We start from the raw sequence: 26,080 nt of genomic DNA, 5'->3' as shown, positions 1-26,080 counted from the left end.
CACCCTTGGCAATCACCACCCTGATCAGTTAGCAACCACAGACATCAAGGCAAGACCCTCTGGCCAGCAAAAAGATTACAACTTGCTGAAAGCTAAGATGATGCTTAGCACATTTTAGTAACGAAGTATTTTTTAATTAAGGAAATGAACATTGTTTTTTGTTTTTTTTTTTAAGACGGAATGCTATCACATACTTAATAGACCACAGTACAGTCTAAACATCTTTTAAATGCACTCAAAAACCAAATGAGTTTGGCTCACTTTATTTCAATATTTGCTTTATTGTGGTCTGGAACTAAACCCCCAATATCTTCAAGGTATTTCTGCAATCCCCGTGAGAAATTATTACAACTTAGACTAGGATGGTAGTATCTCTCAGGTCTTTTGAACTTTGTCTTTTTCTTTCCTGCAATTCTGATCTCCTTGGCTCAGTACTTTACTCTCAGGTTTGATATCCCAGGAGTGCTCAAGCCTTGTCCTCTTCTTTCAACCATGAAGAATGTGAAATTCAAGGGCTTCACTCTATCTCTTCTTGCCACTCCTCCACATGGTGCCTGCTCCATTCACAACACTTTTCACTGTTTTTATTTATTTGTGTATTTATTTCAACCATTTGATTGAGTTCCATGGTGATGGTAAATGTGTCAGGAATCATGTTTTATTCATCTTGATATTCCCAGTAGCTGGCACATTGAAGACACACAATAATACTTGTTGAATAAATAAAAATTAAATTAATTGCTGGTTTGCCAATACACACATGCACACACACAAATATGCACAATGTTCTTCTTACTGCTGCTCTGTAGATATCATGAACTTGAGGGGAATACAGGCTTTCTCCATGTGGTCAAAATATATAAGCTATGGATTAAGTCACCTATTAGTGGTTGGATGTGCACTTGACACTCAAATATACATACATATAAATAACTAAACAGTATATAAATATACCTAAAATGCTAATATTATATAAAAGGAAGTAATGCATTTGGGGAACAAGTCATATTCATAATTTTCAATACTGTCTCTTAAATGACTGAAAGTAGGACATAGGGAACTGAAGTAAAAGCACCTATGAAGCCCAAAAAAATACCATGTAGGTTCCCCCAATTTCTGGTTCCCAGCGAATAGATTATTATTAGATGCTGAGTCATCAGATTCAATTGCAACAGCACAACAGTGACAATCTTAGCCATAAACATGTTTAAGGAAATCTATACTAATCCTCAGCAACTTCAACTCTGCCACTTGAAAAATCACACACGTATGCACACCCAGATCAATCTTTCTATCTCCACCCACACTCACATATTAATTCAATATTAATAAATAATATTACAAATTATAAACATTTACCAATAAAAGTTATAAATAAAATCATAAGGCAATCCATGCAAACATGAGAAAAGTTCTTGAAGGACACAATGAATATGAATTTTCAGTTACATATGTTTTATGATAGTATTGAAAGTAAAATAGGATCATTTAACTGTGTTCTTTTCTAACTTCCCTTCCAAATTGTCATTTTCTTGAAGCCATATAATTTTAGATAGAAGATCACCTTCCAGAAAAGTCATAAGCAGAAGGTCATAATTCACACCAGGCAATCAGATTCTCCTATCATCTAAATACTGAAGAAGTCGTGTAATTCAGTCCTGTATTAAAAACAGGATTTATACAGGATAAGAGTAGCTTTTAAAAGTACTGTTCTTGGAAAGAGATCTGTACGCTGCTTCCAACTTGTGAAATTATAACACCTGTTAACTAGAATGATTTTTGTCTCAAGTAACATATTATAAACAAAGCATTGACTTAGACTAAAGATAATTTGGTCGACATTTAATTTTATATAAATACATTAAAATTAAGAAATATTGCTTTAAAATTTGGCCAAAATATGTGAATTGCAAAAACAAAAACAGATCTTAAGCCAAGATACTAGAATAAAGATTAGAAATAAAATTTCCAAATAAGAATAAATTTCTTACATAACTACTCTACTTACGTAGCATATGCAAAAAAACCCTTAAATTTGTGTTCAGCATGTTTACTTCAAATAACAATGTTCACAATTAAAAAGAGACAGAATAAAGACAAGAGTAGAAATAAAATGGAGAATAGCTTCTGCATAAAACATGCAAATAAAGACAACTTTTATCAATAAACACTCAAAAAATACAAGATTTTTGCAGAAACCATATGAAACTATTATCTGGCTCAATGTCTAAATAAGGTATAGAACTCCTCCCCTCTCCCTTCATGTTTAATTCAGACTATTTTGGAGCTTTATTCTTTTATCATTACATATGAACCTCCAAATATTTGTGTCCTTGAATATTTCAAGTAAGGAAAGTATTTTCTATGAAAATCCAGTTCTATATTTTTGCCCTATTGTTGCCTACCCAAAATATAATAAAAAACACAACTCACCTGAGAATATTGCTGAGTATCCAGGAACTCTCATAATTCAAGTTACCTAATTCTTCTTTAGCACACTGTGTGATCTAATTCTGTTGCCATAACCAAAGTATTTTATGTTTGCGGTATTGTACTAACAGAACACACCCCAAAATTTATAAAATGGACAAACATCTTCTAATGTGGTATTATTTTCTGTGGACATGGACTCTTTCGATTGAAGTTCCGTGTTTGCAATCATATTAAGAACTTCCAAGATATAAAGTTGTGTTGTACATTTCTCATAGTTTATGAGTCATCAAAAAAAAATTAGAGCTTTTGTTCTGATAAAAAGTGAAGTAACTAGGGGTTAAGCACATTCAAGACCAAGCAATAAGCAGCATGGGTAGACCACCATGTTCCATAATTAAAAAAAAAAAGTACCACAGTAAAAATGTAACCTCAGAGTATTGCTGGGAGTGGGTGAAGATAGAATTCAAGTGTTGCACATTTCTTCATGAACTTTAATGCTTTCAAGTATTACCACCAGGACTTTCCATTCATGGCACAAGGGATTCATGGGATGCTTTCTCCTGGCACACTTAGGATGGAGAAGGAAGGAGAAAAGTTTGGATACATTCATTTCTTCCTCTATTTAGGTGACCTTCTAAAGCTTTCAACAAAAACCATATCCTCTAGAAATCTGAAAAGAACCATGTTCTTCTTTTTCCTTTTCTTTAACTCTCTGAGAAAGACAAAATCTATGAGGAAAAACAAAATGAACAAAACTGCCATATTTTATGAAAGATTTATATACAGTATTCATTCTGCTGACATAAGGGCAAGTGTAGAATTATACACTCGTTTTATCACAGACAAAATTAGATTTTCAGGATCACATGTCCAATACTTAAATTCCCACAAATAAAAATTTGTTCATGGAAAAATAGAGATATTTTGAATACTAAAGTCCTTTATTCAACAACACAGAAATTTCACAAAAACAACTTTACTGGGCAAATCGAATGTGGTTTTTTTTTGTAGTTTTTTTTTACAGTTTTGTACATGCCCCATAAGTAATTTTCTTTAATAAATACACTGTTTTCCAAAACTGCTTTTTTTTTTATAATTGCACAAGCATACATACACCTTACACAAATATCTATTAGAAAATTTAATAGATGACTCCACAGTTCAGAAGAGGGGAACACTGAAAGGAGTACATGTTGTGGCCCACGTTCCTGAAATCTCAGACTTCCTTGCCATTGTGAAAATGGAATCCCTCTGAACATAGTAGCTGTCTTTTATTCACTAGGAATACAGATCTCAGTGTGAAACTGCCAAATTTAATAAAAACAAAATCTGAAACATTTAGCTGTTACATGAGAACCAACTGTTTGATATCACTGTGAATCTAACCATGATCAAAGACCCACCACAGCTTTTTGCTGAACATATTTGACCCTGAATAGTGTGTTCATTTAACTGCTTTCCCTTTTACATTATTTGATTACAGATACTATCGGCTTAAAGACTTTGTAAGCTTTAGTATTAATTGTACAACTTACATGCCAGGGGTTCTAAATGAAAGGAAGGGGATATTCTTTTCTTTAATGATTTTTAAACACTAAAGATTTAACAGGAATTTGTAGGGAGCCCACCATCTCTTGCTCCCTATCAATGTGTTTAGAAGGAAGTTGGGTATTGGGAATTAAGCAACCAGGAGATGTTCTTATATAGTCTTACACTGGAAGAAGACTATTACTGTTTTCTCTCCTAAAGATGGACACATTTCTCATTTGTAAATATGCCTCCACTTGTATACAGACAGGCAAAATCCATCAGAAAGTCACTTTGGTCTGAAGGCCTGGAAAGAGGGAAGTTTGCATGATGAAGCTCTTGAAATGTTTAGGGTGCCGAGTGACAGCTGACAAGGAAATCAGTTCACTGTACTATGTACCAACATCCTACGTGCTTTCCAGCTCTCCCCAAATGCTTACCAAATGTGTGTCTTCTTATGTACTGACTTCCTAGGGAAGGTAAGACTTCTGTGTATGTAGATATCTCTTACAAAGTTTTTAATTTGACTTATCCAATAGGTAATTTTTAAGTCATATAATCTGCCGTGATCTATATTCTGATTGCTATGTTCTGAATTTTCTTGGTACTGAATATGAAATATACAGTAAGGAATTTTCAAAGTTACATGTTATTGGTACTTTAGAATCATGAAAACTGTAAACCTTTAAATTACTCCCTTCAGGTTATAATGATATGCTCTATAAGTTCTCAGTATATGGACTTAAAGGGAAGAGAACCAGAGGGAGGCCGGAAGAGTAACATCTTTCTTCAACATCACCAACGAGAATTTTATATGCACCCTACATTATATAAATAGAGTTTTACCAAAAACATAAAAAAGGGTGTTGTGAAAGAACAATATCGAGAATAAAAACATGTAAGAGAATTAAAGAAAAGCTGCACTTTTCCATTTCCATAATCAACAGATTTTTTCATTAAAAATTGAATTGACATGTAAAACACCACATTTTACAATATACAGATTCATTAGTTCTTTAAGAAAACAAACAAAAACACATCGAGACATGCAATACTAGCATGTATTTTAGACTCTCAGTACATTGCTGTGAGATCTTTCTCCGTTATTGTATGCCTAATGCAGCCCGAATGGACATTTGCTTCAATCCTGTAATATCATCATTTTCCAAATAGCAAGGCAAACTTACCATTCAAGTGTGGAACTAAGTTTTCACTTACTTGTAATTAATTAGCAAACTGATTTAAAAAGTAAGTAAAGTCAAATAAAAGTAGACAAGAATTTACAGTTCTCATTGGTCCCACAGCAGAAACAGAAATTCTAACTAGAAACCCTCAAAGGAATATACATCAAGTAGAAAGCTATCTCAAAATTAACATACATTTTAAGCATATTTTAGCTTCTGATTATTTAGTTTTCTTCTTTAAACATGAATAGGTATAATATATAACAAATTTTCCTTAAAAAGGCCATTTGACCGTAAGTGGAGACCTTGTGTTCATATTCTAGGCAGGTTTAGTCACTTGCTTTTCATATGGCCATTTGCAGGTGGTACCTTCTCCACCCCTCCCACCCATGCTCTGATGAGGAAGTGCTCCTTCTGGGTTTTTAAAAATCTCCTGTGGTATTATTTCCCATTCACAACTACAACTAGCCTTTTAAAATTATTGATCTGCTAGTCTTTCTAAAACTTTACAGTCCTTTTCATCACCCTTTCGCTTCTCAAGTTATTTTCCTCTGTGTGATCCATCTTGCTAACATTTTTCAGCAGGCTAGTGGATGCCATAGACTGAAGTAGCTGGCTAGTGGACAAAGAACAAAAGTTATATTAACCTGGCAACTTCGATCCTCTGTGTATTTTCACTTAACTCTATTTTACTCCTGAAGATGAGAATAGTCTTTATAATCTGGCAAGAAACAAAAAATGAAATACACTTTCTAGGTATCGTGTCATCACAAATAACATTATCTGTCTTATTGGGACAGACTTAGGAACCTTGACTGCCTTAAGAAAACCAAATCCTACATGAAAAGATAGCACAGATCCTAAGAAGCATTAGCTTCTTTGTGTTTGGGGCTGCTTGCATTTAGGAAATTCCATAGAATGTGGCCCTGCCTTCTGGGGAATGAAAGCATCAAGTGACAAAAATGGGAATAGGAGCAACGGAACATTCCACCGAGGGCCTAGGGGAAGGCCATTGATCCAACTGGGAAGCTATGAGAAAGGAAGATAAAAACAGATTTAAAAGCCTCACGTCTATGAATGTATTTAACTTTATTAACTTAAGACTCTATCTAGCCATGCCTCAATGCAGGAAGTCTTTACGTATTCAAGTTTTAAAACAGACTACCCATTTCATTTCATACATGGAATTAAAACATTTGGATACCTTTTATCAGAAGTTTTTTCCTACCAACAACAAAAAAAAGAGAGCAAAATTTAAACAAACAAAAAATACATACACCCCATGATGGGCTGAGAAAAAACTCAATCATGAATTTCTCTCCTAAGATATGATACTTTTCTCTGTATCCTAGAAAACACTGATTTAAAAAAAGGTATACACCTGATTCTGCATGTTCCAACTACTGTGAGTACTCCGCCTTACAGTGCAACCGAAGACAAGTCAACTACACTAAGGATTTGGGAGGTATACCCTTCTGTACAGCTCATTTGTAAGCAATGCAAGTGCGTAACTACTCTAATATAGTGCTCAAAAGATTAATTGAAACTTTCATAACATCTTCCCCCTCTTATAACAATACAACTGAAGGTAATTGCTGGATGCATCATAATCTTTTCATCTTGTAAAACTTGGCATCAAGTCTCTACGGAAAGATGCATGGCAAAACATGCCACTGCTGTTGCTGCTTCTAGAAACAACTGGCAAAAAATATTTAAAGCTAAAATTTATTGCTCCAGATTTAACTCGCAGAACCATACTGTTGTGTACAAACTGTTAATCTCCATAGATGCTCAGACATGATTGTCTCCTTGTGTCTAAACACACAAAATACAAGCTGCTATCTGTACAGTTTACAGTACTGAAACACATATATTTGAAAATGAAGTATAGATATGTACTTTGCAAAGATACATGATTTTACAGCAGGGGTTTACCCAAACTTATTTTTTACAGCCACTTTCAAAATAGACAACAACTTCACTAGTATAGCTAAATTACATTAAAGAAAGAATCAGTGTATTGAAAGTAAATAGACTGGCCAATACCCCAAGCTCCCAGATTATTTTTATATGTCTTTTTTCTTTTCCTTTTTTTTTTTGAAGAAACCCCTATACATAAAATGAAAATAATATCTGGATATTTTCTTCAGTGGTGGACTAAGCAGTTTCTTAAAACAAGACATTAGTTTGCCCTTCACTTCCAAATGCCTTGAAAATAAGAAATACTACTGCTTTAAAAGAACCATCGGAATGCTTCAGCGCTGGGAACAGGTGTTCTCTATAAAAAAAGAGCAAGAAAACAAGTTAAGCTTTCTTTCTATGCCAATATAAAATTAGATTTTTCTCCTTTACACTTCAGCAATATTTTTAGTCAGCAATACACAACATAATGACTTGTATATTTCAACATTTAATAAAAAAGAAATGTTCAATCTTAGAACATTACAAAAATTAGAATATTGAAATTAATGCTAATTTACTGAATATAATGATTAAAACACACTAAAGTACCAGAAACACAGCCTAGAACATGGATAGCCATCAGAATAAAGGGGAAGGTTGAAGCTGTTAACCAATAGTAGGAAGTCCAGCCCGAAAGCCTGTATCTGCTGCATACATATGCATCTCTTTGTAAGTTGATGTTTAGAGAATTCGGTAAGTAGTTTCTTTATTCTGGGGAATTTCCTTTATGACAGGACAACAACAAATATTACATTGATATTACTTCTATCACTTGACAATTAAGTACCACTATTTTAAAGTCTGCATTTTCAACAAGTTAATGTCATATGTATGAAAAACTTGCACTAGCCAATGATACTCAATGGAGCATAACTTTTATACCATAAAAATACTATAGGTTTTCAAAGGAGTAATAAGTTAGCACTACAAGCATGAGCAATCCTTTTAACAAAAAGGTTGAAGTTATTTTGGGATTTATTTTGGTCAGAAAAACGGTATGGTATTGAATTTTCTTCCATATATTAACATTACAGTAATTCATTATACTATACTCTGCTTTAAAAAACAGAATCACATGAGGACATATTGAAAGCACATAAGAAACAATAAGCTAAGAGTGAATTCTCCTATAGGGACAAATGAAAGTCAGTGGATTCTATTCCTTAGACCAGTCCAATAAGCCTGTGTAGAATATAAGATGGATACTAGGATAATTAGATATATAAACTGGTATATTGAAAGTTACCAAATTATTGAGTAGGTACGGAACATGAACACACACACACACGCGCACGCATGAACCTCTTGTAAACACATCTTAAGACAGTGTTAATAGCACTTGAATTTCATATTTCAGAAAATTCATGAAAAATTCTACTGTAAGTATTCTAATAATTGATACTAGCTTTTATTTACTGACTTACATTTGACTTATTTGGTTGACAGTCCTACTGTAATAATGTCATCTAAAAATAAAAGTATATTAATTAAGATGTCCACTAAAATATAAATGAAAAGAATAACCATTTTGGAAAGCACTATTTGCACTAAAAAGAGCTTTTAAAAACTTGTCCCAGCAGTCAACACAATAAATTTGAAAATGAATATGTAAGAACAAACTAATCATTATTTTTTTAATTTTTTTAATGTTTATGTATTTATTTTGAAAGAGAGAGAGAGAAAGAGAGATCGAGGGAGGGGCAGAAAGAGAGTGAGACAGAGAATTTCATGCAGGCTCCGCGTTGTCAACACAGAGCCCAAAATGGGCTCAATCTCATGAACCAAGAGATCATGACCTGAGTCAAAGTCAAGAGTTGGACACTTAACCAACTGAGCCACGCAGGCACCTTGATTATTTTTTTTAAATAAACTCTACTCTCAATGTGAGGCTCAAACTCTTGATCCTGAGATCGAGTCCCATGCTCTACCTACTGAACCAGACAGGTATCTCAAACTAATGACTTTAATGCAAGTTTGTACACATGTATATACAAAATATTTTAATTGTGAAGTAGGCTCTAAAAATGCAAATAAGAAAGTCCATTATTCCTATATAAATAGTGCTTACTAATATTTTACTCCTTACTCCTCATGGTATAACATTTTCTTCTCTCCAGCTCACTATGCATAACGGAATCTCCATCATTTGATTTGGTTGATAAGAAAAACTCCTTTCCTACTTTCCAAAATTAACTTTTGAATGATAAATGTAACTATATATGCTCATTACATTTATTTAATCATTATCAAAGGAACTATATGAACTAATAAGCAACAACCTTTTCATTCTAATATTCATCCTTTACACATACACACATACACACAAGCAGCAAATGAAAACTTAGACGTTTATACCAGATGCTAAGCTTGCTGCCTGATGCCAACTAAGAATAAATTTTATATAAGTATGCATACTTATATAAATGTAGTCATTTTTAACAAGATATGTTAGATCCAAACATATCCATGCAATTACAGATTCACATATGAAAAATAAACATGTGCATATATATTCATATATATTCACATTTACATGTATAGAATATGACATAGAGATGCCAATTTACTCTCAGATGCCAACTGGAAACAAGACTGTAAGTATATACTTAGATAATCTTGTATCTTGATAAACATATATGTTTATGAAGATAAACAGAAAAATGTATGGCGTACATTTTTTAAATGAGGTGAACTCCTTATGTCTTGGATGTATTTTGAAATCTCTTTTCCAGCTCTTTGCTCTTCCTGTGCCCTTTTCCATTACTCAGTTTTATTTGCAGTATTTAGAAAAAGCAAGCTTTATAAAATGTCACCTGAGATCAAAGGTCATTATTGCGAGGAGAAAGATAATCATTTTTCAATGTTTGTTAGCACTAAAAATTAATTAGATAATGCAAATATGAGAAAAACAGAGAGCTGGTTTTCTTTACTAATGCAACCTTCACAAAATATAGCACTGGGATGTGTGTGTATTATTATGCACACCTTGAGACCAGTATGTATCTCCATACATAAGGCTACAGACCAAACACCACTGCAGGGTAAAGGTGAAGATAAACAGGGAGCCATCTTTAAAAATTATTTCTCCCTTATATTAAGATTTATGAGGTCATCAAGCCTGAAAATGGCTTGTTGAGAAATCACCTGAAAAGTGTGAGAAAACAGGAAAACCATCGATGCATTAATTAGAACAAATTATCAAGGCATTCACCAGAAGCTTGAAGTGAGGCTCTTCTAAACGTTATTTCAGGATTAAAGAAGTAATAAACTCCTTGGTGTCCCCCATATATCACACAAAGCAGAAGATGTATGCCCAACCTCCTGCCTGATTTTCCAGGGGTTCAGTGGAAATTTACTTGATATCCGGACTGGGTTCCTTTCTGCCAAGATGGGAAAAGCAACACTGTTTGCTTTCATACCTAAAGTATTGTTTAAATTATAGATTTTTGATCAAGTTTGTACTAATTTGGGGAACTATCCTCTCCAATCCTGTCAACGAATGAGATCATCTTTGTAGGAGGACTTTTATTTCAAATGGTGTAGGGATTCAGCTCACCAACGTGGGGGTTACGCACCCTGCCCAAGTACCTTTGGGTTATATAAATTCAAGAGTCCCAGCTGGGGAATCACACTCTTGATGAGATTACAGTGACTTTCTGGATCTCAGTGATGCTTGCAGGAAATCATTATCCTGAGTGACAGGAAAGCCAGATTCCCCAGGAAGAGAAGAGGGTGGAGAGGTAAAGAATAGAATGGAGTTGATCAGCATTGTTTAAGGCAGCCTTCACTGCTCCTACAGGGACAAACACTGACAAAAAGCAGCCTGCTCCCAGGAGGCCTGTGGAGAAACGTGCAGGCCTCAGTTCTCCTTCCGGGATTGCTGTAAAGCATGGCGTTCAAGAGCCACATACCGAGCACCCTAAACTAATGACTGTAGAGGGATGGCTCCTGTTTCCCTCCTAAATAACTTTAAAAAGCAATGCTATTTCCCTGAAAGAGAATGATATAACCCAAACCCAACCAAGTACAGTTTACTTTACAGTTTGACATTAAAAAATGAATACAAAAAATTATTACTCTGTCTCTGGCCATGGTATATTTAAGTTCTGTTAAATAGGCTATGAAGAAATAATTAAACAACCTAAAGTCAATAAATATACCAAAAGCTGCCACCTTAAGAATGTGAATATTTTTTTTTCTTTTTTTATGCCTGCTGAGCACTCCCGTGAACTGTGTTACCTTTAGGCTGAGCATGCATCTACACACTCTTGTTTAAAATACGGCAAGTCTAGAGGTGGCTGGGTGGCTCTGTCAGTTGAGCATGTGACTCTTGATTTGGGCTCAGGTCATGATCCAAGGGCTGTGATTCTAGGGTCATGGGATTGAGCTCAGAGTTCCACGCTGAGCATGAAGCCTGCTTAAGATTCTTTCGTTCTCTCTCTCTCTCTTTCTCTCTCTCTCTCCCTGCTCCTCTCCTGTTTGCTCTCCCTCACCCCCTCTCTCTCTAAAATAAAAATTAAAACATATTATAACAAATTAAGTAAAATATATGACAAGTTAATAAAATTCACCTCCTGAAAGCTGAAAATGGGGTATCTATACTTCTTTACATAGAAAGATGTGTGGGATTGGCTAGTCATATTTAGATACAATATATAAAGTATAGCACTAAACAATACTCATCATTTGAATAAAGCTAGACATGGACTTTCAAAGGGCAAACTAAAGACAACTTGCTGTTGAAATTTACTTCAGAATGCATAAGACTATAAATTGAGCTAATGATTATGACATTTGAAACTTCAATAACTAAAGTTAAATATATCTTTCCAATGTTTATTCATATACTTTTGAATCCAAAAATCTCAGTGATTCACCTGGGTCTTCAGAATTATACTGTGAAACAACAGGATGGTTCTAATACAATGATTTGCAAGCTGAAGTCAGTATTTTGGGCTACCATTATTCTTACACTATTCAAAAATAATTTCCAGTTTTCCCATTTATTATTAATTAATGAAAATTATCCAAGCATTTTCTGCTCTCATATAGTGATGTGAAACATGCTTCTTCCAGTCAAAAGCAAAGCAATTTTGAACTTTAGTTAGCCTCTTTTAAACTCTTCAGAAGTAGTTTTCCTGTGAGGAATCCCCTATAAGTTTCTAAGACTCCAAACATCTAGCCTTGAAATTGCAACACCTCACAGCATTTGGCTTACCTTTTCACACTAGAACTTGAAACCTTAATGAATCACTGAAAATTTGCAATTGAAAGTATGTAAGTATGACAAAAGAATAGTAGGTACCAATGTTTGACTTTCGGTATTTTGATTAGATTTTGTTTCAACTTCCTTTAACAAAGGAAAAGGATTCCTGATGGTCAAGAAAACTACTTTTTTTCTGATTTGGTTCACAAAGAATGCTAAAACATCAACTTATATACATTCTCAATTTCTTTTACTGACAAAATTTCAAAACCTACTTGGAGAAATGGAAAATTGTATTATATATACAATATTGTGGTTGTGAATACACACATATACATATTGATACAATTAAAAATTATGATCTAAAATGATACCTAGAAAATGTTACAGACACCCCAAAAATTTTTAGCAGAAATATTTTTCTATATCCTATATGTAATTAATATACTTTAAAAATCATAGACCAGTAATCCACTAATTTTGCTAGCACTTTTAGCAAGCACAAGTATAGCACAGGTCAGTAAATCTGAAAGAACAATTAGCTTGTGATATATGATAATCTCACAGTCTAACAACTTACTGTTATTATAATCATAAACAACTTTATGTTTTAATAATACCTCAATTAAAAGATACACATTAATAGAAGTATACAGTTCCTACTTTTTAGATTACACTTTACTTACTTTTTCTGTGCTTTTCTAATATATATGCTTTATATAATCTGTGATATATATGTGTGATATATATGTGTGATATATATTTGTGATATATATCTGATATATATCACATATGTGATATGCATCAGATTAATTTTCCTCATAATTCAGATTCATTTATCATATAACTGTGTAAGTCTTTTGTGTACTCACATTTTATTTTGGCCATTATCCAGACGTCAACTAAAATACCTATCAATATTACCACTAATTGGAATATTGACCCCTTTTTAAAAGAGAGAGAGCACCAAATGAGTAACTGGATAACTTTTATGACCCACTTTTTTGGAGGCCTTAAATATGATTATAAGGAGAACTCAACATTTTTGGTTTCCAAACTGACATTTATGGCCAGGATTTCTCTGATTAATGGTGGAGAACTAGCAATGGCTTTTCCATTAGTATCCATTCTCCTGCCACTCCTCCTGCTTTGCCAATATTGACGGCTCTTCCTCTTTCTCCTCCTCCTTCAGGAACACCACCCCCCTCACCATCACCACTGTGATGGTTTTAGACTAAGATAGCATGACTTTAGAAGATAAACCTGGCTAACTTTTGTAGATGGAAAACTGAGTTGATATAGTATGTAATACAGATGCTAAGTCACGTATGGTGGTAGACCCTGTTAGGAAAATAACTGCCTAAAGGAGTATGCGTGTGTCTAAAGAATAGAAGTGAGTTGGTAGGAAGGAAAGTAACAGCTTAACACCACGATTTGAACATGGGTCCCAAAGTGACATAAAAGGTGCCCACTTTTGGCCCTTGTATTTAATGCAACTACCTTATTTAAGCAAGTCTCTTGATTAATGCTATGTAGGATTATATTTCAACTGATTTTGGCAGAAACACTTCAGCTCACATCTTTCTAACAAATAAGTAAGTTTATTCTATTGTAAAAGAGTTGTTTAGTGATGAAAATATTCTTGGACATATAAAAATAAACTGTAATAGGATGGTATGAGGGTAAGCAGAAAGAAGAAAAATTTTCAGCAATCCACAAATGAAAAAGGTGTTTTTGAAAAACAATTTTATACAGTATTTTTAGCCCTATGTTAAAAGTTTTTAGAGGGAGTGTGAAAGGAGACTAAAAGTAAAATTGAGATTAAAAAGCAAAAAGTAGACTAATAACATCAATACTATAAAAATGGTTAGAGTTAATTCTATGTATATGTCCCATATGCTTATATTTCACTTATGAATATATATACAAATATATGTGGTTATATAATAGAGGAATCTTTATCTACCTACCTACCTACCTACCTACCTACCTGGTGGAGATAAAAGTTAGATAATTTTTTCTCCCCTCAAACTCACTACTAATTCTGTTTCATGCAATTATACCTTTAGGTAAAATCATTGCTGATCAGCTATTGAAAAATCACCAGCATTCTTTTTTCACCAAGTTGTTGGACAATTTTGAAAATTTTGGTTAATTTTAAAGTAGATAGTGAGCTGTCTTATTCTTCAATTAAAAGGAAAAGGAAATCTTTTTGTAAAATGGGAAAAATGGGAAGTCGCTTTAAAAAATATGAAGAGGTGTCTTTTTAAAACTATCAGAGCTATAATTTGGATAGTCTTAACATGTATTCAAATGAAACACAATAGTTATACCAAATCTCTATAAGAAATTCAAGTTACAGTGCTTGTCTTTGAATAGTTATAGATCTGAGAATTTGAGAAAGATTTTTTCTATATTACATAAAAAGTGAAAATAACTTTAATAAAACTTTTTTTCATAGGCTATAAGTTCCTTACATCTTTGATGTGGTCACTGGACTGCATCTGGTTTAGAATCTTCTATGACTTTCAATCACTTCAATAGACCTGGACTAGAAACCAAGCATGTTTTAGGTCCATAAATTACCTAGAGGAATCTAGAGTAAATTCCAAATATTTTGGTTATTAAGAAGTTATCATCAAAATATGTATTTGGTTAAAACTATACTTCTGAGAATAACATGTAGTTTTTGAAGTCTTTCTTTAAAAAATTCTTTTTTTAATAATTGCAATTGCCATCACACCAAAATGTTCAAATAACAATCATTTCAAGTTTTTGGTCTCTCTCCTTATTTTTTTCTTTTTAAATAATAAAGTTAAATGGCATATAGTCAGTAACTATTACATGTTTACCTAGCTCTTTAGAAATATATTTTGATTAATTTCCCTCATTTAGATATATACATATATATGCATATATATCAGATATATATACTCATAAGCATCCTACACTAGCATAGTATCAGCAAATCTTGTGCTAGAGCAAGTCCTCAAATGTTTAGATTCAAATTTGTTTTCAGAGTTTCCACAGACTACTTCTTTTTCTATGAGTATCTCATGCCCCATCTTTGTGCAAACATAGCCACCTTCACAAAGTTAACTAACCAGCAGAGTACATTAATAAGCCTAACTTTTTTTCAAGCATAGAATTTATAAGATGTAGTGATTAATATTCTTTCTGCCATTTTTCTGGAGTCTTTTTTGTATGTGCATTCTGTATTTCCCAGGAAGTTCTCCGTATAACCACTTAAAAATGACAGTTGTTTTTGAAAAATGAGTTGTTTACAGGGGCTGGATGGTCTCTATCTCCCGAAACACTATTATTCATTTTGAGCATTAGTTTTCTCACCTTGGCTTTTCTACGTTTCTAACTGCAGACCTGAGTGAATTACTCTTGAAGAGAAATTAAAAAGAAAAAAACACAAAACAAAACCTAGTTTCTGTAAAACTACTTTTTCCACTATGGTTAAATGAAAAGAAACAATGTTGAGGGGTTCTAGTGGTCTAAGCTCAGACTTATGGCATATTTCCAAACATTTTGTGACATTAACTATTTCTACCAATTTCTTCTTTAAACCAGACTCAAGAAGATGGCCTTGAGCATGACAATCCTTTCTCCCCAGATGCTCCTTTCTGATTTCCCTTTAATCTGTAACACTACACTCTGCCTGCCTCCCTCCCTCCCTCCCTTCCTTCTTTTCCTCCTTTACTTCTTTTTTATTCAGGTCAAACAAGTTTCCTGTACTCTGTAAAATATACTTGAAAAAACAAGTCATACTGTAGATTCTCAATGTGTTCAAATGTTCAAGGCAATTATTTTTTTCTTATTCCTCGAAAAAAATCTGGAATACTAATAGAAAACTTAATACTTCACCACATCATCACCTGAAGTAACCAGGCAGAGGTCATAAATAGCAATCTGTATTTCTTATCTAGATCTGGGGAAGAACTAAGTCAAGGATGAATCAAAGAATCCCAAGGCTTATAAAATAGGTATGAGATTGTTTCCAGAGCAATTATATCATTTAATTTAACTATATCATTTTAAATGTGTCCATTTCTTGGATTGAGAGTTGAGAATGTAAGTAGGGAACTAAGTATCATGGATGAAGGACTAAGATGTAGTAGAGTTAGGGATTTAGATGGGTATTGTAAAAGGCAGAAATAAGAAAAGTTTAAGATCCTTAAACAAGTGTGTGTGTGTGTGTGTGTGTGTGTGTGTGTGTGTGTGTGTAACCATATATGTAGGTATACATGCTCAGCACTTACCATAAACCTGAGAAAATAACAGTCCCTACCTGAAGATTTGTTAAATTGAATTGAATTGATCAGGGTTTACTATGTGCTCAGTAACATACCATGTATTCAGGAATATACAGCATAGGTACAGACCTGCCTATGAAAAGTAAAGACACACTATTTAAGAAGGACATTTAAATTTTACTCTTTATCTTGTTAACATTGTTCCATTTACAAATATAATTTCTTTCCTCACTACAGACTCGTTCAATAGTGTTGTTGCTGTCACTAAACTAGTGTTTTTCAAACTTTTTTGACTGCAACCAACACTTAGAAATACATTTTACATAGCAGCCTAGTACATGCATACACATACATTTATGTATACATACAAACTGAAACAGAAGTTTAACAATATGTACTCTTACTATATGTGCTGCGCTCATATATTTTATGTTCCACTCTGTTCTGTTCTACTTTTTAAAAATCCTCATGGTAAGCCAACACATGGACCACTAATGTTCTGTCACCTGCAGTTTGAAAAACACAGCTCCACGCCACACAAATAACATAGTCACGTGAAGGGAATCACATGAGGAAAATCCAAAACCCGCTCCACTTCATAATGAATTTAACTATACATAGCAGCCTTACACAAAAGAGCTATATTTCTTTTGGGATGGAAAAGGCCACTATTCTCTATTTTGTTTATCATGGATGAAAATTAGAGCACAAAGAATTTAATGTTTACTAGAAGATTCCACATCTTTTCAATTTTCATCCATCTACATACAACTGAAATTTTAGCTCTTTCCCTTATTTTTGACTCCACTAAAACCATCACTGGACCCATTTAACCTACACACAAGAACATTTCCCATTGACAAATCTTTCCCCAGCACAGTCATTTTTCTGCCACCAATTCACCAACACTCCTAAAAATCACTTCCACACAATTAAATGCATATAGTCTATTTTTCTTTTAAAATGTATTTCACCCATTTTCACTCTGTAAGGTTTTGGAGAAAATATACCTCCTCTGGAATCTGCCAGATTTGCTGAAATACACAGAAATGTTATAAGTCTTGGTGATCTATAAACATATACCCTTTTCCCTCCCATCCTCTTACATCTCTATCCTTTTGATTCTATCAATCATCCAGGTGTGTGGTCTTTTTAAGACCCTGGGAAACAGCACTTTCAGCAGAGTTTCCCCCAGTTGGACATTTCTTCAGGTTCTCAAGAATGTCCTCTAAAGTATGAATTTAGATGCAGAGGAGATCCAAATGGGATCCCATTTTCCATCCATCTTGGAAGCATTCTCTTTTAGCCACACTGTGGAATTATTCTACCAAATGTTTCAAAGACATAAGCAAATATAATAACATCAGCTATAACACAATCTGTTTTCCTTGTCTCTGATTCAGCTGCCTCTCCACTGAACTTGAGCTTTAGCTCTGACTCCCAAACCAAATGTATTGAGTGAAGTCATAAAAATATTATCTTCCCTCTTTTTATAGTTTCCATTCTCTGCAAAACTTCTATGACTGCTGAAGCAATGCAGACATCCATATCCAGTCTTGACAAAGTTCTTTCTAGATACTAGATTGCATCCTGACTTGAACATTCCTCTCTATTTGGTTGTTAATGCTTTCTGGGTTAGTATCTCAGCATCTCTTAGGGCTTATCACCATTTTCTCCCAGAACGCCATCAGCCTTTTCTATTATTGCTCATGAACTTTCTTCATCTCATAAATATTCTCTCCTTATTAAGAAGAAAAAGGAAGCTCTTCATAATTACTTTACTTTTTATCTCAGAATGTATATTTACTTGTTTTATGCCCCCCAACACACACCTATCATCCAAAAGTAACTCTAAATTTGTACAAGATTTATTAAATATGTTCTCCAACTAGAATTCACAAGCATTTTACCATTTCTTTCTCTCAACGATTTCTTAAAACTAATTCACATTTAGAATAACTCCCCATGTCTGTCAAATAAAGAAAATAGTAAGCAAAGGAAGGTATTGAGTTAAAGTGAAACATACACATACACTCTACACTCCCCGTTAAAAGTCAGAGAAATTAATGGCAATGGTATGCCTTTGGTGAGGAAGGAGGAAGCACACTAATGTATTTAATTTGGCTCATCACATTGACTGACTTGACTGGGTAATTTGTGCAGTTTTCCTGGACATTTGAAAACACAAGTACAAGAACAAGGAAAACTTGTTTATCAGGTTTATCTCTTTCCAAGTGAAATCAAGTCAGTCATTTGGAGAACTGGGTGATTAAAGCAAAAATCCAGAAAACGCAAGCTACAACAAAGTTTATCTGGGCTTTAATTTCTGTAAACTATAAGTAACCCGTCCGTGTACTGAATTATCTGTAAACATAATCATCTTGTTCTCTACTTTTCATTGGCTACTAACCTACATGTAACATCAAAAAGTTGTAAGCTAGGGGAGAGTATTATCCTTGTTCTATAGATGAGAAAATAATGTTCAGAGAAGTTATGCTAATGTAACTGACATTTCAACTGTAAGTTACCTGATACTATTGGCTCTTCCCATAACCATCATCTAAATGTGGCCACATGGCCCAAATGTAATTTTTAATTATAAAAGAAATGAAAAGCCAAGAAACTAGTAGTATACTTTCCTAATATAGTCTAGATTTGGTTTTATATCAAAGAAATACATCTTGAGTATTACTTCTTTGAAAAAGTAATTTTTGCTTTGCCATTTGCTTCTGAGTAAGAAATGTAATGTGAAATAAATGCATTAAATATTAAGAAAAGGAAAAATAGAACACATTTAATAGTCTTGCTCTCATACCTGGCTTTGGATTCTTAGGCTGTTAAAACAAATTAAGAGAGAGCTCTGAAGTTTCACAAAGGAAAAAAAAATATTTCTCATAATGTTTTAGAGTAGAAGTTAACAAGCCTGCTGGGATCCTTTTAGCCCCTGCAGAGCTAAGTCTTCAACATTATTAAATGGCTGTCGCATCTGAAGTATGGTGCAACATAACTCAATAAATAACAGAAAACATATGATGCTGAATGGAGGGAGGCTTTTCGATTACCGTGCAGAATAATTCAATTTCAGGACAGGTGTTTGTAAGTGATGGAACAAGATAGGACTCAAGGATAAACCACCCCTGTGCCCGCCCCCCACAAATACTTTGAAACTCTTAAGGGTGAGAGCATAATGCCAGATAAACAAAGATGTTAAGAATGAACAGAAGCACCATAAAGCAATTGAAGGAATAAAATTATGCATATCCAAAATTTTCTTCAAAATTTACACTGATTACAATAAAAAAATATTCTTAAAAACAAATGTTTGTAAAAAATGGCATTTTCTAGAGGGCTCCACATTCCCAACCAAGATCATCTACATTCTAATTAGTGACTGAAAATCACACATAAAAATGAAAGATTTCACCATTATTTTGGGTGCATTTTTGCCTTTTAAAGACTAATCTAAAAATAAAGGAAAACTAAAAGACTAAAAGTCCTGGACCCAACTTAGATATTTACACGGGCCTTTCAATAAATCTTGAATTTAACCTCCTAATTTGACATTTTGTATACTGTGAGTAAAAATATATGTAAGAAATGGAAGCATATCTACTCTTGTAAAATTTATTGGACAATAGGACATTTTGTTATGCTTTTTCAAAGCAAGATTAAAAGGTGAATTGTTTTGGCATAAAAATGAACTATGCATTCAGACAATCTAACCAACTGAGTCTGAACAGTTTGAACAGTTCTAAGCACCAACTACTTCAAAAGTTTTTAAAAACGCATTTCTACCTAGTCAAATAGTTTACATTACGTGTGTATCCAGAAGGAATATTCTACAGGCTTCCAGGGTCACTCTCAATCTAGATCATCAGTCTCTGACCTGCAAAATCAGGATGAAATGCCCACCCTGTTTGCACTCCATTTTTAGTCTTACAGACTATTTTTATTAATTTATTGTTAATATCAATCTGTAAGTCTGACTATACAAAACTCCTAACTCTTCACCCAACAGTTGACTAAGGCCAACCAAAATATGCAGCATTACTTCAGTAATCAGCTCATCAAAAACTTTAAAAATCAAGTCACTTTTATTTATTTTCCTAATCACTAGATATGCTTTTCATTCTTATTTAAAATATCCAATATTTTTATCTGATTAGTCTAAAATTTGTTGTTGCTATTATTGATTTGTTCTGATTGACTTTCTGGTTGCTTATTGGTTTGTATTTTATTTGAGGACAGTTGAATTTCAAACAAACATTCCTACAGGATATCCTAAATATGAATTTTAATTACTTTTATTTTACCATTCCTAATTGCCATGCAAAGTTTGCTTAGAAGTTACATGATATTTGGATGGGTGGGGGGGTCTTATTTTCATTTAAGAATTATTGAGAATGTATGGTTCTTTTAAAAACAACTTTTGACTACCTTGTACTATATCTAGTGATAGAAGAAAAATCACATTGGACTTGTATTACAGTACGATGCCTTGACTACAAATCTAGTAGACTTTACTCAAAGCTACACTTTTCTGAACTTTTTTCTTACCACTTATGAAATTCAGAATCACTTTCCTCCATTATTTCTATATTACACGCTAGTGTTAATATACTATCACTTTGTTTAAATTGATTGAAAGCTTGCCTCTTTCCCTTAATAGTTATCTATTTGCATTTTGAGAGTAAAACAAAACCTTATGTTTTTATAAACTGGCATGTTTTTGATTTTTGAAACCAAAACTTGAGAACCCATTTTTAAATTATGATATGGAATTACAAACTGGTGGATGTTTCACTTTAAGATATGAAACATCTGTGTTTACCTATAAATTTTTTATTTAAAAGTCACCAAACTTCAAAAACTTAGAATATGGTCAACTATCCAGTAGTTTCGTTATTTAACTGGACAGATGCTGTGTGTGAAGGACACACCTGTTTTATAGATGGTCTACAAATGAATTTTTTGGGAAACAGGTACCATCACCCTTGCAGCCAATGCTTTGCCCAGAATTTCACAATTATCATTTGTGTGGTTGGGGCTCTTAGAACTTAATAGCATATATAAAGAAACATGTCCCTCCTCCCCTTAAACACTCCTCAAAAAATCAAGTTGTCAAGTTTGGGGCAGTGTTTGGATGTTTTCCACCAATCTCCTGAGAAGCTCAACCCAACCTGTTGGCCTGTATATTCAGCAGATAAATTTTTTAAATGAGAGAAAAGAGAAGAAAGTAATTGAGCTTGTTCTTTTTCTTGAGTTTCTAGTTTCTCAGTCTCTTCACTAAGTGGTACCCTTTTCAAGTCCCTCCTCCTCCTGCTTGTGAAGCCAGTGTGTAACTTAGAACTGAGAGCCAAGGGTGGGGGGCAGGGAAATCTCCTGAGGTGCCGCTTACTAATGTAATTCCATAAATCAGCTAATGGGAGCGAAACCAGATCTGTGTGGTCTCTAATGCTGTCCCACAGAGATCAATCATGTCACCTGAACAATGTTTAGGGACTAAGAGGCTGGAGTTGCCCATGGGATGATTCTATCCCTTGAGTCATATCTGGTTGAGGTATTTTAAAAAGTTAGATCTTTATATCAGAAATGTAACTAACCGTGGACATGAAAACTGAAGGATTGATTACCTTTGCATGAGACAAATGCTATTATGTAACTAACTATCATAATACATAATCACGTTTATTAAAATCTCTCAACTTAATATTGATCATTTTGGATGAAAGTTTTTAAGGTAAGTTTTGTTGCAAAAAGGGCATATAGTATTTGTAATAACTGCTTTGAATAATTAGTGAAATTTTTAAAATAGAATAATTGACTAAATGAAGTGATATATGCAAACACACAGTGCACAGAATCACAGAAAAACTAAATTTGTTTTATGTGCATTGTTATCTTATGGAATATTACCAAGAGGGTGATTTTATAAACATCTTTCCAAGGCATTAAGATGCTCTTAACATGAGATGAGGCAGGGAAATGTGAAACTAAGAAAGATTGTTTTAAAAGGAATGCCAGAAAGGAGGCTTTAAAAAATGTGGGCAAGAATCCCAAAACATCCATGTGAATCCGTCTTAATTTCAGTTTATTCACCCTGAAAATCTGATTAGGCCTCCAGTCTTTGGGATGAGAATAAGTCAACGGAAAGGTAGACTCATGAGGTTTGAAATGATAAATAAGAATAGAACTAATATTATGATCCAAATATTAACTGGTGCCCATAATTTAAAGCCAACAAATATTAGCTACTGAACTTAAACCTGAAGTCCACAGGTAATATCCATAATGAGTCCCCAAATCATCATCCTCAGCCAGGGAGTGTATCCAATCTCTAAAACATCTCCACAGATGATGATAATTTACAGGAATCAAATTTGAGAGGGAAGTAGGTCAGCAGGGGACTTTTCACCGACCAGCAAACACCACTCCAGCTTTGGTTCAGTCATGTAAACCCTGTCACTCTGACATGCATCCAGCTGGTTTCCTACAACCATTAACTGTGTGGTTACACATGTGCTTTAGGCTGCCATTGCCTTTTAAAATAACCTAGGTAGAACCTTAGCCAATTAAAAGACAAAACAGAACAACCCCTCCCCCAAACTTTCTCTTTCTGCCAAATAGCCTTCCACTAACAATCTTAGCCTTGAACCATGACCTTCTTGTAGGAAGGGGTATGTAGTTAGGAAAACACCTTCAGAGAACTCTACAAAGATGGACATTTGTTTCCCTTCTCACCCACACTCCATTTTCTGAAGATCAACAGAACTTTTGTGCATGTGGATTTAAAAGAAAAGGAAGTACTATAGGATCATCTGTAATCAAAATGTCTAAGGAATTTACACCTCACAAAAAGTCTGTGGGAAAACCATCCACATGAGAAAAAAAATGGAAATTTATGAAATTTGTTTAGACTGATAAATCCGCATAGAAACTTGCCCAGGAAGCCTATTGATACCCACATTAAACTCTTTCAGAGTGGTTATCTACTAAGTACATGGGAATTATTCAGTGTTTCTACCCACGTCACACTACATAAATCGGGATGGAGGCGGTGCCTGTGGGCCTAGCTGAAGGTGTGGCCTACTTGCAACAGGACATCTGTTACGCTAGATACTAGAGTTAATGAGGAAAAATTAAGCCATCTAGTCCTTATCAACTGGACATTAACAGGAAATTTTAGCACCAACTGAATTGTAATTCCCCGTGGGCCTTAGAGACCTAGGGTAAGTTACAATAAATTAATCCAGAAAGACACAATCCAAAAACTAAAAACTACTTTTTGCCACCTCAGAAAACACATAGACCCGCATTTTTATAATTGCTATTATCTTTGTTTAAGCAGAGTTGCCAAAGGAAATGTAATAAGCCACTCTGGTGTAAAGTCAAACTCTTGACAAAGTTGATGGAACTTATCACAATCAATAATGATAGCAATACAACACTCGTGTTTTTTGTTTTGTTTTGTTTTGTTATCCCAAAGTGCCATTTGCTTTGTATATTAGTAAAACTTAAAAAAAAATCTATATCTTATTTGTGTTCAAACCTGCAACAAAATTCTTTAACTTTCCTCTTTTAGCGTTTTAAAGAGGTTCTCCTCATGCAGAAAACTCCTTTAAGCAGTGCTCACAATTTTTAAAAAGAATGCGCAAGTGCCCCTCTGATGGTAACTGTGAGACCTAGTCTCACTCTATAATTCAACCCACAGAATATTCCCGAATGCTAAATCCACTGTCTACATTCTCAAGTATACATGAACATCCTACCATCCACTCTGTAAATTTTCTCAAGGGACTAAATGTGATTACTTGTCCATATTTCTTTGCTAAACATCCCACTAAAACCATTTACCTATGATTGTACATTTTTCCCCTTTTTTGTTTTGATCAAGTTTGAAATTTCCACCAAACACATCGCTCTTTGTATTTAGCACAATTAGAAGCCTAATTTAACAATTACTTTGGTGGTAATCAGTACATTGCCTGTTTTAAGGACATATAGGAAAAAGAAACTCTTATTGACCATCTAAAGTATCAATCAAAACTGTGCATAGAACAATTTTGTGACCACAAAAATGGTTACTTTGTCAAATGCAGAGCCCAAAAGAAATATACTTTGGCAACTAAATTTTTTTGGAATCATTTGTTTCTGAAACTATGTAAAACAACTCTTTAATCGAATTACCATCATCTGCCTGAAATGAACTAATTTTGTCCCTTTATTCGAAGACACGCCCCTTAAAACTTGCAGGTGGTGTTCAGCTTTCCATATTATTTCTGCTTTCTCAAAAAACACCAGATACGCAGAAAATGGAAAATTGAAACGTTTTTATCACGGTGAAGAGAAAAACTATTCTAGAAGGGGGTAGAACGCCCTTTCGAAACCATACATTTCAGTTTCAATGATTACTCTGATTGTGTGGTTTTAATGGAACCATAGGCTTGTGTGCCACAAATTGTGTCCTCACTGTGACAACTGGGACACTAAGAAGTCTCCCTTGGCCAATAAAAGTATATAAAATGCGATGTGTCCAATCCTTTGGGCAGAGATGCTCTTAAAACTAATACTAAGAGGGAGGGGGCATTGAAACCGCCAAGGGGGCATTTTTGACCATACTGAATGTGAAACTTCTGAATATTTAAACCAATTACATTCGTTTACCACCACAGATAAAGACGAGGGGCGCACCCCCCAGCTGGAGAGGCCAGTTCCACGCGAAGTGCAGCTGCTGAGGGTGGTGGAGAGGCCGTGCCCTCGCCACCACCTGCAACTGTATCTTACAACCTGAATGAAGCTTCAGGAAAGGGGTACTGCATCTTCAAGCCAGACAAGAAGCCCTGAAGGGGAGAAGAGAGGGGAGTGAGGAGGGAAGGGGGGAGACTGGGAAACAAGAAATCATCTCCTCTGACCTCTAGTGAAGTGCCAGGTTTTTTCTTTAGCTCTTCACATTTTCTAAATTTGCAGATCTGGTGTCCCGTTTTGCGGTTCCTGCAACTGCTGCAGACGCCACAGTTGATGAGCCTTTTGCAGGGCACGCAGACCCCACACCTTTTCCTCTTCTTCTTGGCCGGGTTGGCTCCGCTAGCTCCCCCTGAGGAGGACGAGGAGGAGGAGGAATGATTCTGCGGGCAGTCTGCCAGATTGGCAATTTGAAACGCACTGTCTGTGACGGCTGCTGAGGCTGCTGCGGGGGAGTGAAGGGCTGTCATGACGATGACCCCTGGAGGTAATGAGATGCCCCCTAAAGCCGGGATAGCGGAAAAAGTCCCCACGCGCTCGGGGAGATTCATTATCTCTGCTTCAGCAGCGCCGCATTTGAGCTTGTTCATGCATTCCCCCGCCAAAGGTCTGCAGTGTTCAGGGGATAAGGTGGAGAGGAAATTAGTATTTGCCATTTGCAACGACGGCTCTGGCGGGCAGCCAGCTTTCCCCAGCCTCTGGGAGTCGTTTCGGTGGTGCATGCTGGTCCTGCTGCCGCCGCCGCCGCCGCCGCCGCCGCCGCC

General features: G+C 34.7%; 1 protein-coding gene across 1 annotated transcript; it reads right to left on the bottom strand.

Annotated features, from left to right (window-relative positions):
* Nucleotides 1–6,838: 6,838 nt before the first annotated feature.
* On the bottom strand, nucleotides 6,839–26,080 carry CXXC4 (CXXC finger protein 4; the record flags this gene model as incomplete). Its single annotated transcript, XM_029951409.1, has 2 exons — nucleotides 6,839–7,422; nucleotides 25,487–26,080. Coding segments are annotated over 2 exons (639 nt in total), but the record flags the coding sequence as incomplete, so codon positions are not given.

The sequence above is a fragment of the Suricata suricatta genome, chromosome 1 (assembly GCF_006229205.1).
Source record: "Suricata suricatta isolate VVHF042 chromosome 1, meerkat_22Aug2017_6uvM2_HiC, whole genome shotgun sequence".
NCBI lineage: Eukaryota > Metazoa > Chordata > Mammalia > Carnivora > Herpestidae > Suricata > Suricata suricatta.
The sequence above is the reverse complement of the archived record's forward strand: the minus strand, read 5'-3'. Positions and strand labels throughout refer to the sequence as shown.